At 38.5% G+C, this 15,311-nt stretch overlaps 1 protein-coding gene across 1 annotated transcript; it reads right to left on the minus strand.

Annotated features, from left to right (window-relative positions):
* Positions 1-202: 202 nt before the first annotated feature.
* Positions 203-14,426, minus strand: Ddx47 (DEAD-box helicase 47). Its single transcript, XM_027955973.2, has 12 exons — positions 14,327-14,426; positions 13,635-13,728; positions 9,908-10,096; positions 9,584-9,655; positions 9,254-9,372; positions 8,096-8,167; positions 7,306-7,422; positions 6,623-6,769; positions 5,945-6,082; positions 3,601-3,671; positions 2,344-2,473; positions 203-771 (listed from the first exon to the last, which is right to left on the minus strand). Exons 1-12 carry the CDS (start codon positions 14,411-14,413, stop codon positions 640-642), a joined length of 1,368 nt encoding a protein of 455 aa, XP_027811774.1. The 5' UTR covers positions 14,414-14,426; the 3' UTR covers positions 203-639.
* Positions 14,427-15,311: the final 885 nt, after the last annotated feature.

A 15,311-nucleotide genomic window follows, 5' to 3' on the forward strand; every position in this document is an offset into this window, starting at 1 on the left:
TGTAAACCCAGTGGATTACAGGCTGAGAAGGCTGAAGCAAAAGGATTACAAGTTCAAAGCCAACCTTAGCCACTTAGCAAAGCCTTAAACAACTTAGTAAGACCGTATCAAAATTTTAAAAACAATGAATAAATAAATAAAAAGGACTAAGGATGTAGCTAAAGGGTAAAGTGCCCTGGGTTCAATCCCCAGAACCAAAAAATAAAATAAAAAAATATTTAAATTTATTGTTTCACATTGGGTATAATGAAGTATAAGCTCCAATGTCTTAATCTCACTTATGGATGTCCCAGCCTCCTCCCTTGACAGTTACAGGTTGTGTACTTCATTAACCCAGTCCTTGACTTGCAGCCGAAAAAGCAAAAGGTCTTCGTGAAGTGACAGAAGAGCACATCATATTGTGAGCAGGGAATCAAAGCTGAAGAGCAGAAAGTCTTGCCAACAATCTTGTCATCAGCACTGTAAAATTATCCTGCAGCAATGACACCCCAATACTCAGAGGGGAATGAGCACTCCATTTGTTGAGCAGCTTCTGGACATAATTGGAACCGATCTCAGTCTGAGGAACTCTAAGGAGGGATTTCATTCTTTTCAGTGATCTCATTTTACAGAGCAGAACTCAAGTCTTTATAAAAGTGATTAACGGCCTTTCCGTTTCTTCATTTTCCCTCCAGCCACTTTGTTCCTGACACCAATAGCACCCTCTGTATCATCATTATCTCCAGCATCTTCTCGCTTGCGTTTCTTCTTTTCTCCATGTTCCCTTAACTCCTACAGGAAAACAGAAAGGATGCAACCAAAAATGAGTAACTGTCACTAGTCCCATCCTTCAAATATTGAGTAACTCCCCAAACCAGATACTAGCAAAGAATAATACCCAACTACAAAGATGCTAAAATGTTAATCTTATCAGTAATCAAACCAAAAAAAATAAAATAATAAGCTACTATTTTCATACAACAGATTGACAAAGTTTTGAGGAGGGTAATAACTAGTATTGAAAATACCATCACTGATCATAAGACCTAATGAAGCTTTTCTTGGGGGCAATCTGGCATCCCATATGAACTCAAATTTTAGCAGCATGAACTCCTAGGCCCAAGAATTCCACTTCTAGGAATTTACTCTCAGCAAACAGGACAAGTATGCAATGCTATACATACTAGAACGTGCAATATAGTACTAGTTAAAATAGAAAAAACTAGATGAAATAGAAATGGAAAAAGTTACATCCATCAATGTAAATCATGTTACATAATATATGATGGAATTCTCTGCAGCCATTAAGAAATGATTACATGGTGGGCAAGAGGGTGGAAGTGGAGACAAAAAGACGATCACATGGATCTATACTTGTTGAAATAGAAAAATGCTAATCATATATAAATAGATAAATTCTAATCATAGGTGAAAAAAGAAAAAAGAGCTGGGTGCTATCAATGATTCTCAATGGAGGATGGTTTACCATTTTATTTACGACTTTAATCTTTTCTGTATTTTCTGAATTTTTTTTTCCCAGTGCATAGATAGCACTTCTGTAGTGAGCAGTGGGTGCAGAGATGGGTAACTAGGTTGAACCCAGGAGCACTCTACCACTGAGCTACATCCCCAGCCCCTTTTATTTTTTAAACAGGGTCTTACTAAATTGCCCAGGCTGACCTCAAACTTGTGATCCTTATACCTCAGTGTCCTAAAGCTGGGATTACAGGAGTGTGCCACCACATTTGGCTCAAACAGCACTTTCATAAACAAAATACCAAATAAAAATTTTCACGTGGGCAGAAAAACAAATCTGTACACCAGCTACTCAGAAAGCAATCAGTGGAGAAAGTTTCTCCATATCTCAAACTAGAACTCCAATAAAGAGCACTAGAATCTTCTATAACCTTCTAATTACCACTACACTGCTACTGTAACTACTAGTATTTATTTAGTTTATAGTAGCTTATCTGGTGCTCATAAAACACCATAGATATTGAAGGCAAGTATTACTTTCAAATTTATATGTAAGGAACTGATTCTGAGAGGCTAAGCAAAATGTCTAAGCTCACAGTCAAAAGCTAGGCCTTCTGACCCCCATGTCTGATGGTTTTTTTGCCTCATGTGAAACATGAACAGTAGCTGGGAATGTGTCACCCTAGTCAGATTAAGTTCAAACAAAACCTGATTCAATGATGTGGTCTAAAATCAACTTTCTCTCATCTCTGTCCTTGCTCATCTAAAATTTGGAATAAAAATAATGTCCAACTCCTGCAGATTATTATTAGGATTAACATAATAAAACATCTGGCAAGTCATTATCATTTGCAGAGAGGCTAGTGAAAAAGAGAATAAGATGCACACCATTCGGGCAAATCTTTGGGCTTCAGTCACTCTTTCTGTCAACATCATAACCTCATCATCCTGTGTTGGAAAGACAGGCAGTTTCTTCCCAATTAAGTGTTCTATGCGCTGAAAGAGTTCCACATCATACCTGAGGAAGGAAGATCGACATGGCTTTTGTTGGCTGATAATGCAGATGCCTATTCCCAAACAATATGATATTATGAGAGGTTGCAATATGAGTTACAGTTTTAACACTAATGAATATGTTTTCTCTTTCTATGTACTGGTTAAGTGTAATCTTTGTGCCTGATCCACGAGAAAATCACCCAAGGTATTCTTTACTCACAGAATAGTCTTGAATAGATTAAAAACTTGTTCCTTTTTCTTTTTTTTTTTTTTATTGGTTGTTCAAAACATTACAAAGCCCTTGACATAGCATATTTCATACATTAGATTCAAGTGGGTTATGAACTCCCATTTTTACCCCAAATACAGATTGCAGAATCACATTGGTTACACATCCACATTTTTACATAATGCCATATTAGTAACTGTTGTATTCTGCTACCTTTCCTATCCTCTACTATCCCCCCTCCCCTCCCATCTTCTCTCTCTACCCCATCTACTATAATTCATTTCTCTCCTTGTTTTTTTTTCCCATTCCCCTCACAACCTCTTATATGTAATTTTGTATAACAATGAGGGTCTCCTTCCATTTCCATGCAATTTCCCTTTTCTCTCCCTTTCCCTCCCACCTCATGTCTCTGTTTAATGTTAATCTTTTCCTCCTGCTCTTCCTCCCTGCTCTGTTCTTAGTTGCTCTCATAATATCAAAGAAGACATTTGGCATTTGTTTTTTAGAGATTGGCTAGCTTCACTTAGCATAATCTGCTCTAATGCCATCCAAAAACTTGTTCCTTTTTCAAAAAGACAAGACGTAGTTATATTTTAATACTTTCTGAACACAGGGAAAAGTCATTACTCCCCAGTTCTAGCTGTTGAAATGTGCTGCTTATTGTAGGTACTTCTATAAACCAAATACTATACTAGATCTTTTACATATATCATAGCCACTTTTCACCAAAACCATGCTAGATTGGTACTATTATTTCCATATTTAGAAATATGAAAACCACAAGAAGGAAGTTTAAGTGATTAGTACCATAAATGATAGAGCAAGGTTCCCAGTCAGTCTGGCTCTTTGATACTCTTTTGGCATTCTGCTCTTGTCTCTACACTTTTTCTTTTGCTCTGCTCCAAAGGTGATTTACTTACTGTGTGACAAAAGTAATTGCCTTTCCAGAGCGCCCAGCTCTAGCAGTTCGACCTACACGGTGGATATAATCCTGGAACAAAAAGGGTAAATTCAAATTATATAGATTATGAGTAATAAGATGCATATATACAATCTGGTTGCAAACCTTTGAAAAAAACAGATTCATATTAGAACATGAAGAAAATGGCTTGGGCAATTAGTTGAAACAAACATATTTTATCTTTTTCATTCTTCTTGTAAGGCAAAATTGATCCAATGCTTCTTTTTTTTTAATAGAAAGATAAGTCTACAAAGAATATCTGCATGGTTATAGCAATGTGGTATAAAGAAAAGCAACAATGGATCTAGAGATTTTGCCATCCTCCAGCTACTCTGCAAATCACCTACTTGTCTGAAGCTTGGTTTCTATCTATAAAACAGAAATAGAAATGCATGTCCAAACTTGTACCATGAAAATCAAATGAGACAGCATCTTATCTACATCACTTAAATACAAAGCCAAGAGATAAAAAGAAAAACAAAAAAAAAGAAAAGTAAAGTTCAACCTGGAGTGATTCTAACATCCCCAAGGAACATTTGGCAATGTCTGGAAACATTTCTGATTGTCATAACTAAAACTGCGTGATACTGCTGTCCAGCAAATAGAGACCAGGAATGTTAGGCATACTATATGCAAAGAACAAGCCCCACAACAAAGAATTCACTGCCCCAAAATATTAATGATGCCAACATTAAGAAACTAAGACACTAAGAAGAATGAAAAGCTGCCATTTCTAAAGAAATGAGATTGAGAGCTGGGGTGCAACTCAGTGGTAGAACAAGTTTGATCCTCAGTAACACACATACACACACACACAAGAAATGAAATTGACATAGATTAGCATATGCGGCATCTACCCCCCCATGAGCATCTAATAACTCTCCTTGGCCACCTTCATTCATATTTATTAATATTACATTCATAGGCATTTTCAAGATGATAAGAATTAATATATCAAAAGCTTTTGGCTAGGTGCAGTGGTACTCCACTGTAATCCTAGCAACTTGGGAGGCTGACACAGGAGATTCACAGGTTCAAGGTTAGCCTCAGTAACTCAGCAAGGCCCTAAGCAACTGAGCAAAACTCTGCCACAAAATTAAAATTAAAAAGGGTTGGGGATACAGCTCAGTGACAAAATGCTCTTGGATTTAAGACCCAATACACCCCCCCAAAAAAAAATCTAGCACTTTCTCATAGTGTGTGTGTGTGTGTGTGCGTGTGTGTGCGTGTGTGTGTGTGTTGCTGGGGACTAAACCCAGGGCCTTGTGCATGTGAGGCAAGCACTCTACCAACTGAGCTATATCCCCAGCCTGCTTTCTCAATTTTTGATACTTAACTATTCCAGGACAAAAAAAAAAATCCCTACATTCCTACATTATAACTAAGGGAAAATGGAAATTATTATTTAAGAAATAAACTTTGGGGGGTGGGTTGTGGCTCAGTGGCAGAGTGCTTGCCTCCCATATGTGAGGCAATGGGTTTGATTTTCAGCACCGCATATAAAGAAATGAATAAAATAAAGGTCCATCAGCAACTAAAAATATATTTAAAAAAAAAACAGAAAAAACTTTGGATCTCATGAAAATCAAAGGAAGATCAATAGAGGAAAAAGGATCAGCGGGTAGGTAAAGGGAAGGGAGGGAGAAGTGCTGAGGAGTGATACTGGCCAAATAATATTGTTATATTGTGTGTATGTACAAATATGCAACAACAAATCCTATCAATATGTACAGCTATAATGCACCAATGAAAAAATGTAGAAAGGGGCGGGGGTTGTACCTCAGTGGTAGAGAACTTGCCTCTCACAAGTGAGGCACTGGGTTCGATACTTAGCACTACATAAAAATAAACAAAATATATCATGTCCATCTATAACTATTTTTTTTTTTAAATGGAAAGGTGGGCCAGGGTTGTGGCTCAATGGTAGAGCACTAGCCTAGCATGTGCAAGGCCCTGGGTTCGATCCTTAGCACCACATAAAAATAAATAAATAAAAATAAAGGTATTGTGTCCAACTACAACTAAATAATAAATATTAAAAATATGGAAAGGATGAGCTGGGTATGTGGCTCAAGCCGTAATGCGCTCGCCTGACATGCGCAGGGGTGCTGGGTTCCAGCCTCAGCACCACATAAAAATGAAACAAAGATGTGTGTCCACCGAAAACTAAAAAATAAATATTAAAAAATTCTCTCTCTCTCTCTTTTAAAAAAATAAAAACTATTAAAAAAAATATTGAAAGGAAAAAACAAGAACAGAAATAAATTTTGAGAATAGAAAGTCACGTCAGCAATAGGACTCACCTTGGAATGAGTTGGAATGTCAAAGTTGACCACTACATCCACATGAGGTATGTCCAAACCTCTGCTTGCAACATCAGTTGCCAGAAGAATGGAACGAGCCTTCGCCTTAAACTTATTAAGGGATCCTAGGCGCTTGCTCTGAGATGATGAAAAGAAAATGAGCAGAATTTTACTCTGAGAAAACAAAGGAATCTTGGAATATAAGACATATAAAATATACCAAATAGACACACTAAATACAATAACTAAGCAATAAAATTTTTTAAAAGTTTTTTCCCTGTTAAGTCCAGAATGAGGCTTTGCAGATTAAAACAGAAATACAGAAGCAACAAAAAATATTTAAGATGTAGGCTAAAAACAGCAATACAAAATAGGGATTGTTTAAAGTGACAGAAAGATAATTGGAAAATAATTTATTAAATGTCTTTAGAGACCAGAGAATCATTATTACCACTAGGCAGATTAAATCAACTCAAATAGCTTGCAAACTACCTATAAAATATTATAATCTGAGCCTTCTGTTATCCTGAGAGGGGAAAGTAAGCATCCAGGGCAATACTTCAAAGCCCATAAAATTACAATAATTACAGGCATTAATGCTATTTGTCCTTATCATATAAATCTATTATTATAAAGTTTATCCTTCTCATGCCACCAGTGATGCCAAAGAATCCTTACCTGACTCATCTGTCCATGGAGGGGGATAGCAGTAAATCCAAGATTTCGGAGTAGCAAAGCTGTTCTCTGAGTGTTATTACACGTGCTGCAGAATATCATAAAGGAGTTTCCAGCCAATTCATTTAGAATATAAACCAGGTAGGTATCCTAAGTTACAAAACAATATATGTAATTGAATCTGGAAGAAAGATTGGATACCTGGCATATTCATTAAGGAAAGACTAAGCCTATAAGTGTTTCTCAATTATCCAGACCACCAGATGCCAGCTTTGCATTTTTTAATCAGGACTATGACCTTTGTCAACCATGCATCCCCAACACAGCCTGAGGTTAAGCACAAGGAGAGCTACACTCAGCAACCAGGAAAAGTTCTTATATTAAAAGCACATAATCTGGGATAGCTTTTACAAAAAAGGCACACAATAAAGTAAAAATTACCTAAAATATGGAGCTGGGAAGGAATTATCTCATTATACCAGGAATTCATTGTTGTGATTTAGTATATTGTGAATTCCTGAAATGTTTGACTTATCTGTGGTAAATATAATTACAACATGCACTCTAAGACAAACAGAGAGGACTCCAACCTGTACCACAGCTCTCAACTTATCAAGAGTTGGCATATTTTCAGATGCCTTTGTGAGGAGAGGGCAAGGCAGGAATGATCAAAGTAAATACTTTACCTTGAATTTAGAGGGAATAAAAAGGTAATATTGCTGTAACTTTTCAACTGTCTGGTATTTAGAGGAAACAGCGCATTTTACAGGATTCTTCAGAGCTGCTCGCTGAAGTTTCTGCACCTAGAGAAAGGAAATCTAGAATGGTATGCTATTGGAAGTCATCTGTGAACTGTGCATGAACCAAATCAGCATGGAAGCCACTGATTAGGAAAATCTGGTATCCAGGAACTCCCAGCAGCAAACCTGCTGGTGAGACTACCCAAATACATGTGAATCCCTATACAGCTCTGCCACAGGTTCAACACTGCACTGGAGTTGGGGTGACCCACTGGAGCCACACAGACACACAGCCTCTCTGATGGCTATAGCCTGCCAAGATACCAGTCAACCTGCTGGCTGCAAGCCCCCTGTCATACTGAGAAGCAAGACTCCTCCTGCTGAAATCTTATCCCTGTACTCCCTTAAATAATGAACAGGAGCCATTTTCTAACTGCTAGCATTTTCCAGCTCCTATATGGACTACAGGAAACTATCATGAGCTCTGCTTTTTAAAACTATTTTCTGGCTCTGACTCTGACTCTTAATTCTTCACTATTTCAGACTTTCATTTTCTCAGGTGGTTCATCCCGTCCTGAGCAAAAACTGCCCAGGCGAGGAGCTGGCCACCCTGCAATAGTATGCTAATTCCTAAATACTCTATTTTTACTTTTATGTATTTTTACTATTGTTGTGATTATTGTTTTTACGTGTCAATTCTTATAAAGAAGAAAACATATGTCCAAGCAAATTTTACCTTTTTGGTCATGGTAGCAGAGAAAAGAAATGTTTTCCGATCTCGGGGGATCACTTTGAGGATCTTGTCAACCTGAAGCACAAAGAGGTATGGTTGCCAAACTGACATTTAGACTGGACAACGACAAATCCTCCAGATAGTGAAGGAGGTGGAGACTAAGAAACTAAATACATCACTGTGGGGATCTGGGACTCAACATTCAATTCAGCTAGAATTTACTGAATATTTGCTATTTTCATGTCATACCAGATGTTATAAAAAAAAAAAATAACATTATTCAGAGAAAAGAGTTTAAGTTGATAGATTAGAAACTCTCTTATTAGAGTTTAAATTGGTAGATTTGATGACTCACTATATTGAGCGGGTTATTAAAGAAAATGAAGACATTTCAAGTTTTATAGTGTGGGAGGCCATCCTCGCACTTGATTTGAGTTACCTCCCTGGCGGGTGAGAGGCACTTAGACACAGCTGTGTTAGAGCTTTTCCCACCCTTTTCCAGGTCTGAGGGCTTGTCCATGCAGAGGCGTGCCCGGCCACTGCTCTGAAGACCCAATCGTTGCCCTTGACCTTGGGATGCTGCCCCACTTAACCTTCACTGGATGGGATTTTCCCCGGAAGTTTTTGTTCCCCAATAAAAGCCCACTCCCTGGCGTGTTTCTTTCTCTCTCTCTCTCTCTCTCTCTCTCTCTCTCTCTCTCTCTCTCTCTCTCTCGTCTCTTCTGTAAACCTCGCCACCGCATTAGGTGGCTGGAGGTGGGAGCTAGAAGCCGTCCCAGAGCTGGTATTAAAGGTAATAAGAGTCTTGTCTCTTTAATTTAAAACTCCCTAGCAATTACTCATGAATCGAACCTTCTTTCATGAAGCCAGGGCTAGTCGTGTAGCAGATTATAGGAGAGGTCTAAATCAAATAAAATGGGGAAAAGAAACACTTCTCATCTCTGAAGAAAGAATTGAACCATGTTCTAAAATTAAGCAGGAACTAAGGCAGTAAGAACATGAAAAACACTAAGAATGGAAAAAGGGCAGAGGAATGCTGAAGTTAACTGAGGCTGCCATGGTGCCCTATGGCTTGGTACACCAAGCCACTGGGCAAGGAACCAAATTTTGAAACAGAGACCTTGAGATGCTCTAAGAAGAGGAAAACAACTGAAAATTCACCTCTGTCTCAAAATCCATATTCAGTATTCGGTCTGCTTCATCCATGACCAGGTATTTGAGAGCTCTTAAATTGAAACCTTTTGTATTTTCCAAGTGGTCAATCAGTCGGCCAGGAGTTGCTACCAAGAAAGGTTGAGGAAAAGGGCAATGTTTTCAAACAAGGACAAAAAGAAAGTGATCTCCCCGTATCACAACCACCAAAAAAATTAAGAAATTAAAAAACTAAACACAATTACCAAAATCTGTTCCTCAAAGTCTTTCCATCCAACATTGGTAGATTTTTTTCCAATTTATCACTGCCAGTGTCTTTTGACTTTGCCAATTACTCACCTATTACTATATGTGGTTTCTTTGCCAGGGCCAAAGACTGGGACATTGAATCAATTCCACCTACAATCACAGCTACAGAAATAAAAAGAACTTAGAAAAGAGATTCTTAGTTTCTTCCATAGTCTACTAAATATCTTTTAAAGCCAATGTTAGATTTCTACTTATATTTGTTCTCCCCTCAATATTAATTCTTTTCCCAAAGCTAAAATACATCAGTTACTTAGATCAATAACTCAAGAAAACAACACTTTCTTCTATTCTCTTTTCACATTCATTCTCCACTTGTGAAGACACTGCAGTACTACTTTCCTCATAGATACTTACCACTCTGCACTCCAATAGAGGACCCCAGAGCTTCAAACTGCTCTGAGATCTGAAAGGCCAACTCCCGAGTGGGGGTGAGCACGAGGGCAAACAAACGCTGGGGCGTCTCTAGCAGAGCATTCAGGATGGGCAAAGCAAAGGCCCCTGTTTTTCCAGAGCCAGTTTCTGCCAGCCCAATGATATCACGACCTAGAAGAAAAAACAAAAATACCTAATACAAGGACATTCCCTCGGTGCTCTTTCCATGTTTTCTACAATGACATAATGCTGAACACAAAGTAGTCACTCAATTTATAATTATATGATTAATTATAGACCAAAGGAAAGTGACTAAATAGAAAAGACATAGTCCCTGTCCTAGACAAGCTCAAAAATCCAAAAGTGAGATAGACAAATAAACAAATACATCATAATGCTGATAAGAGTTTTAATATAAGTCCCTACAAAATACAGTGAGAATGCAAAGGAAGAAGAAATTCAATGCCTGGGAGAGCCAAGCTAATAGGGGTAAGGAATGAGTTAAATCTGGAAGTGAGCAATAAAAGGAAGGAAAAATAATCCTGCATGAGGAAAGATGGAGTTTCAAAGAACACAGCAAAGAAAGAGTGAGAAGTACACTGTGGCTGAGCACAAAGCATTATGGGGAAAGGAAGAATGAGGCTAAAAAGGAAATTCATAAGCCATCTACAAGTTTTGACAATGTTATTCTACAGGAAGATGGCATAAGGATAAACCCAGGAGCTTAACAATACAAGCCATATACTGTGCATTCTGAGAATGTCACAAATAATTCCTTAAGAATAGATCACCATAGTTTGTTATTACCATTTAAGCCACAACTTCAGAAATTAACTCACAAGACCACTCTCTCTAGGATGGCTGCAGCCCACAGAGGTAGCTCTGCACAAAAACAATTCCTATTGAGTAATGGCCCCTACCAAGTTGTTCATGTTGTTTTGTGATTCTATAACTTTTAAGAAAGCAGTTATCTGGAAAGCATCATGTTGTGTGTAAACCCCTTTTCTCTCAGGCAACCTGAATTTGACCTGTTCCTTACAATTGTGTATCACTCTATTTCACTGATATCTGAGATCAACTATTGCCAACTGAACTCATCTTTGCTGAAATTATTTTTCCTCCTATGTTCCTTTCTACATCAATGATACACATATGTCCTAAACCCACTGCCTAGACACTTTGCTCTAATCTTCGATTTCCTCACCCTTTCCTTTCATTTGCCTAAACTGGCTATAAAATCATGCAAGATTCTTTTTCTATCATTTTCTCTTTTTCATTCTCACTACCACAAACCTACCCATTATTTATTGTCAAAATTATTGCAATGACCTCTTTATTGGTCTCCCAATCTCTAGGTTCTTGTTTCTAAATTATTTTACACAGCTATAAGACCAATTTTCTAAGAGTACAACTCTAAGAATTTCATTCTGCTAAAAACAACCTCCAAGAAACTCTACTGCCTATGAAACATAGATCAAATTCTTTACCCAGCATTCAAGTCTTTTATAATCTGGCCCCAGATTATGAATTACTAAACTTTTTCACTACTCTATGGTGAAAGTGCTTACAAACCTCCATACATTGCCCATGTTTTCCAGCCTCCTTAGCTTTTTTCTAGCTATTCCCTATAACTAGAAAGTCCATTCCCATCAGATCTAAATGTTAAATCCTTCTAATTCATCTTCAAGGTTCAACTTCAAGGTTCAGTCTTCCCAATCTCCCCAGACAAAAATGAAATAAATTTTCTCTAATCCATTCCAGTTAAATTGAATTACTCTCCCCCAGGGCTTTTTCCCCCAGTACTGAAACTGAATCCAGGGCCAGGGCCTTATTCATGAAGGCAAGCATAAATGATGTACCACTGAGCTACATCCTCCAGTCAGTCATTGTCTGTTGGTCTCCCTACTATCTCACTAAGTTGTGCAGGCTGGTCTCAAAGTTGTGATCTTCCCACCTCAGCCTCCTGAGTAGCAGGAATTACAGGCATGCACAACTGCATCCAGCACCCCAGTGTATTTTTTTTTTTCACCTTTGTTTTATTTACTTATTTTTATGTGGTGCTGAGAACCGAACCCAGGGCCTTGCACACGCTAGGCAAGCACTCTATCACTGAGCCACAACTCCAGCCCACACCAGTGTATTTTGAATGTACCTTTTTTATGTCCCTGTTCACCCTGTAACAAATCTGTCATTATCTCCTTATTAGACTCCTGGAAAATGCTAAATTCTCAACTTCCAGTGCTTTATATTTACATCAAATACCCCATAGTGACTATTTATGAAAGAAACAAATGTATGCAGAATAAGTCTAACCACTTTTCTACATGACAGCTCTTCAAAACATTAAAGCCAAAACTTCTCTACTTCATATCAAACGCACTCAGTCCTTTAACTATTTGTGACTATTCTTGATACTTGACCACACTCATTGCCCCTCAGTTGATTCCTGAAAACTGTGGTCTTCGAACCTAAGAAAAACAGTATCTTATGTATATTCTCACTAGTACAAAGCACTATTCTCTCTCTAGAGCTAACCAGGAGTTCTTAATCTGGAACTTGTAAAAGAGAAATTCAGGGATGAGGGAGGAAAAGCCTTGAACTTGCTGAAATTATATGCAAAAAAAAAAACAAAACTGTTTTTCAGTACTGGGGATTACCACTGAGCTACATCCTCGGCCTGTTTTATTGTAGAGTGTATGTGGGGGGCAGAAGGGGTCTCACTAAATTACCAAGGTTGGTCTCAAACCACTGAGGCTACCCTCCTACCTGAGTCTTCCAAATCCCTGGCATTACCAGCATGCCCTATCATGTCCAACAATTATTTACAAAATTTTATATTTGATATTTTTTGAGGACACATTTGATCTTTTTTTTTTTTTAATGGGGATGAAATTTTCCTTTTTATTTGATTCTCAAAGGATTAAAGGGATCCCTAAAACCCCTCTCCTTAAGGTAATGTTGCTCAAATTACTCACTTTCTGTGAAGATCATAATGAATTTCAGTTAGCCAATATCTCAGATTACTTTTACCACCCTCTCTAACCCTGTAAAAAAGGCACTTCAGGAATCTAGGACTTTACTTCTATTCCTATTAAAGTTTACCCTGTTTGTTTTAGTTCCACTAGTCATCAACAAGCACTTTACCCATTCTTCTGCAAATATAATAAGCACCTTTCACAATAAAAGCTGTGAACTCCTCCAGACATAGATATATAGTCATGTGACATAAAAAACCAATGGACCTCTCATAAGACACATATACTATATTGCCTAGGTGTGTAATAGGCTATACCACCTTGGTTTATGTAAGTGCACTATATGATGTTCACACAAGAACAAAAACATTTAACAACACATTTTCCAGAAAATATGCCCTTCATTAAGCAACACATGACTGTATGTTTCAGGTGTTCTTATACATAAGTATGCATATATTGATTCATGATTTCTAATAAATTTCTCATTAGTACAATTTAATCCAGTTCTTTCTTAAAGTCAACATTTGTAGCAGAACAAATCCCTTTAACTATTAAATGACAAAAAAACCCTGCAAAACTTAGAAATGACTTTTTCAAAAGCCCAAACTTTGCTTCTTTAGAGACCATACCTTTACTTCATTTGAAATGTACACGCAATCATTCTCAACAGTGTTATTTAACTGCATATAACTTCACTGAATCATACCAGGACACATTTAACTTCTACCTACCTTGTAAAGCCAGAGGAATAGCTTCAATCTGGATCTTAGTGGGCTTTGCCCATCCCAACTGGTCACAAGCTTCACACAATACATCTGTTACACCCTTAGAATTCAGAAAAACATACCTTAGCAAAAAGCAGTACATCTTCATCTCCCTTTTATTTAAACGACTTTATCGATGCCATTCTCTGGTGACATGTAGAGCCCCTTATGTTTGAGTTAACAAGAATCTATATCACACCTCTGAGCTCGACTTAATGAATGCTTTCTACTTAACGAGGACAAAGCCAAGTGTTTTACGTGAATTTCCTTATTTAATTATCACAATTCTGCAAGGTAAGTACTTATATTTTCCCCAATTTACACGTGAAATGTGTAGCACAATAAGTGACTGGGCTAACATTCAAACCTGGTTGATACACCTAACTCCAGAGTCCATCTATAAAAAGACCCGATTCAGATACAATCTCCTGGGCAAACAACAAACGTCGCCCCGCAAAAGTGGAGAAGGTAAACTCCCACCACCCAAATCGAGAGCCAAGGAAGCGCAGTCCGAAGCCGAGCTTATGAAATTCTAGGGGGAAATCTAATCTAGGCCCCGAATGCTTGTTCACGCTACTGGCTGGGATGTAAAGTAACCTTTCCCTGCTTGAACCTAGCGCCAACAGTACAAAAGAGATGCCGGCATCTGTCATTCTCACCAGGTCTTTAAATGTCTTAGTTTCCTCCTCCTCCACCGCCGGCTGGGGAGCTTCACTGGAAGAATCGTGGTCTTCGGACGCCGCCATGTTGCCCGCGGATTCCGGAAGTGGGCTGGGGGCACGCGGAATGCTGGGAAATGTAGTTTTAGTGTTCCCCGGGCCGCGTGTTGCGGCGCCCCCTACGGGCTGACTGCAGCAGGCTCCGGGCCGGTGGAGAATTGCAGAAATATAGTGGGTGTAAACGTGTAGGCTTGTGGAACTAAGCTGAGGGCAGACCATGCTGCCCTTTAAGTGCCTTCTAAAGAGCCTTCCCTACCTGTCTTCCTGGTATGTCCCCGATTTTCTAACTGTAGAGAGATGAACAGTCGGGTAACACAGTATTATTTATTCATTTCATTCATTTATTCAGTATTTTTTAAGAGCCTTCCATATTCCAGGGCTATGCTAGATGCCTAGTGGTGTCTTGTGGAGGGAAGACATAATAAATAAGTGATCACAGATCACTTCAAACTTGTGAAAAGTGCTATGATTCAACATGTTAGAAAAATAAGGAAGTGTGACCTTGGGAGGGAAAGTTTTAGGGATAACAGGAAGATTGGAAAGGCCTCTCTGAGGCAGTGATATTTGAAGTGAGACCTTGCTGATGAGCAGGAGAAAGCCCTTTAAAGGCCTGGGGGACAATAATTCCATATTGAGGAACTGCAAGTACAAAGGCCCGAAAGCCAGTGAGGCTCTTCTGGAAAGCCATCAGCCACTACTGGGGCAAATTAAGTACTCTGTGTTGCATGTCCAGTGTTTAGCAAGTGCACTCCTATGGTAGGTGTTCATTATTTCCAGAGGTGGAAAGTTGGAGGCAATCTGATGCACCTCCCTGGGAGGAGAGTTGGTAGTTGAAATGTGTACGTGATGTGCACAAGCATGCCCTTAACAATATAGTTAGATCTCAAAAACCCAGTGCTGCGTGAGGAAACCATAAAATAGATCG

The sequence above is a fragment of the Marmota flaviventris genome, chromosome 3 (assembly GCF_047511675.1).
Source record: "Marmota flaviventris isolate mMarFla1 chromosome 3, mMarFla1.hap1, whole genome shotgun sequence".
NCBI lineage: Eukaryota > Metazoa > Chordata > Mammalia > Rodentia > Sciuridae > Marmota > Marmota flaviventris.

Coding starts and splice junctions, on each gene's coding strand:
- Ddx47 (XM_027955973.2), bottom strand. CDS start 14,413: ATGGCGGCGTCCGAAGACCACGATTCTTCCAGTGAAGCTCCCCAGCCG. Junction 13,729..14,326: donor CTAAGACATTTAAAGACCTG/GTGAGAATGACA, acceptor CTGAATTCTAAG/GGTGTAACAGATGTATTGTG. Junction 6,083..6,622: donor TCCATGGACAGATGAGTCAG/GTAAGGATTCTT, acceptor TCATCATCTCAG/AGCAAGCGCCTAGGATCCCT.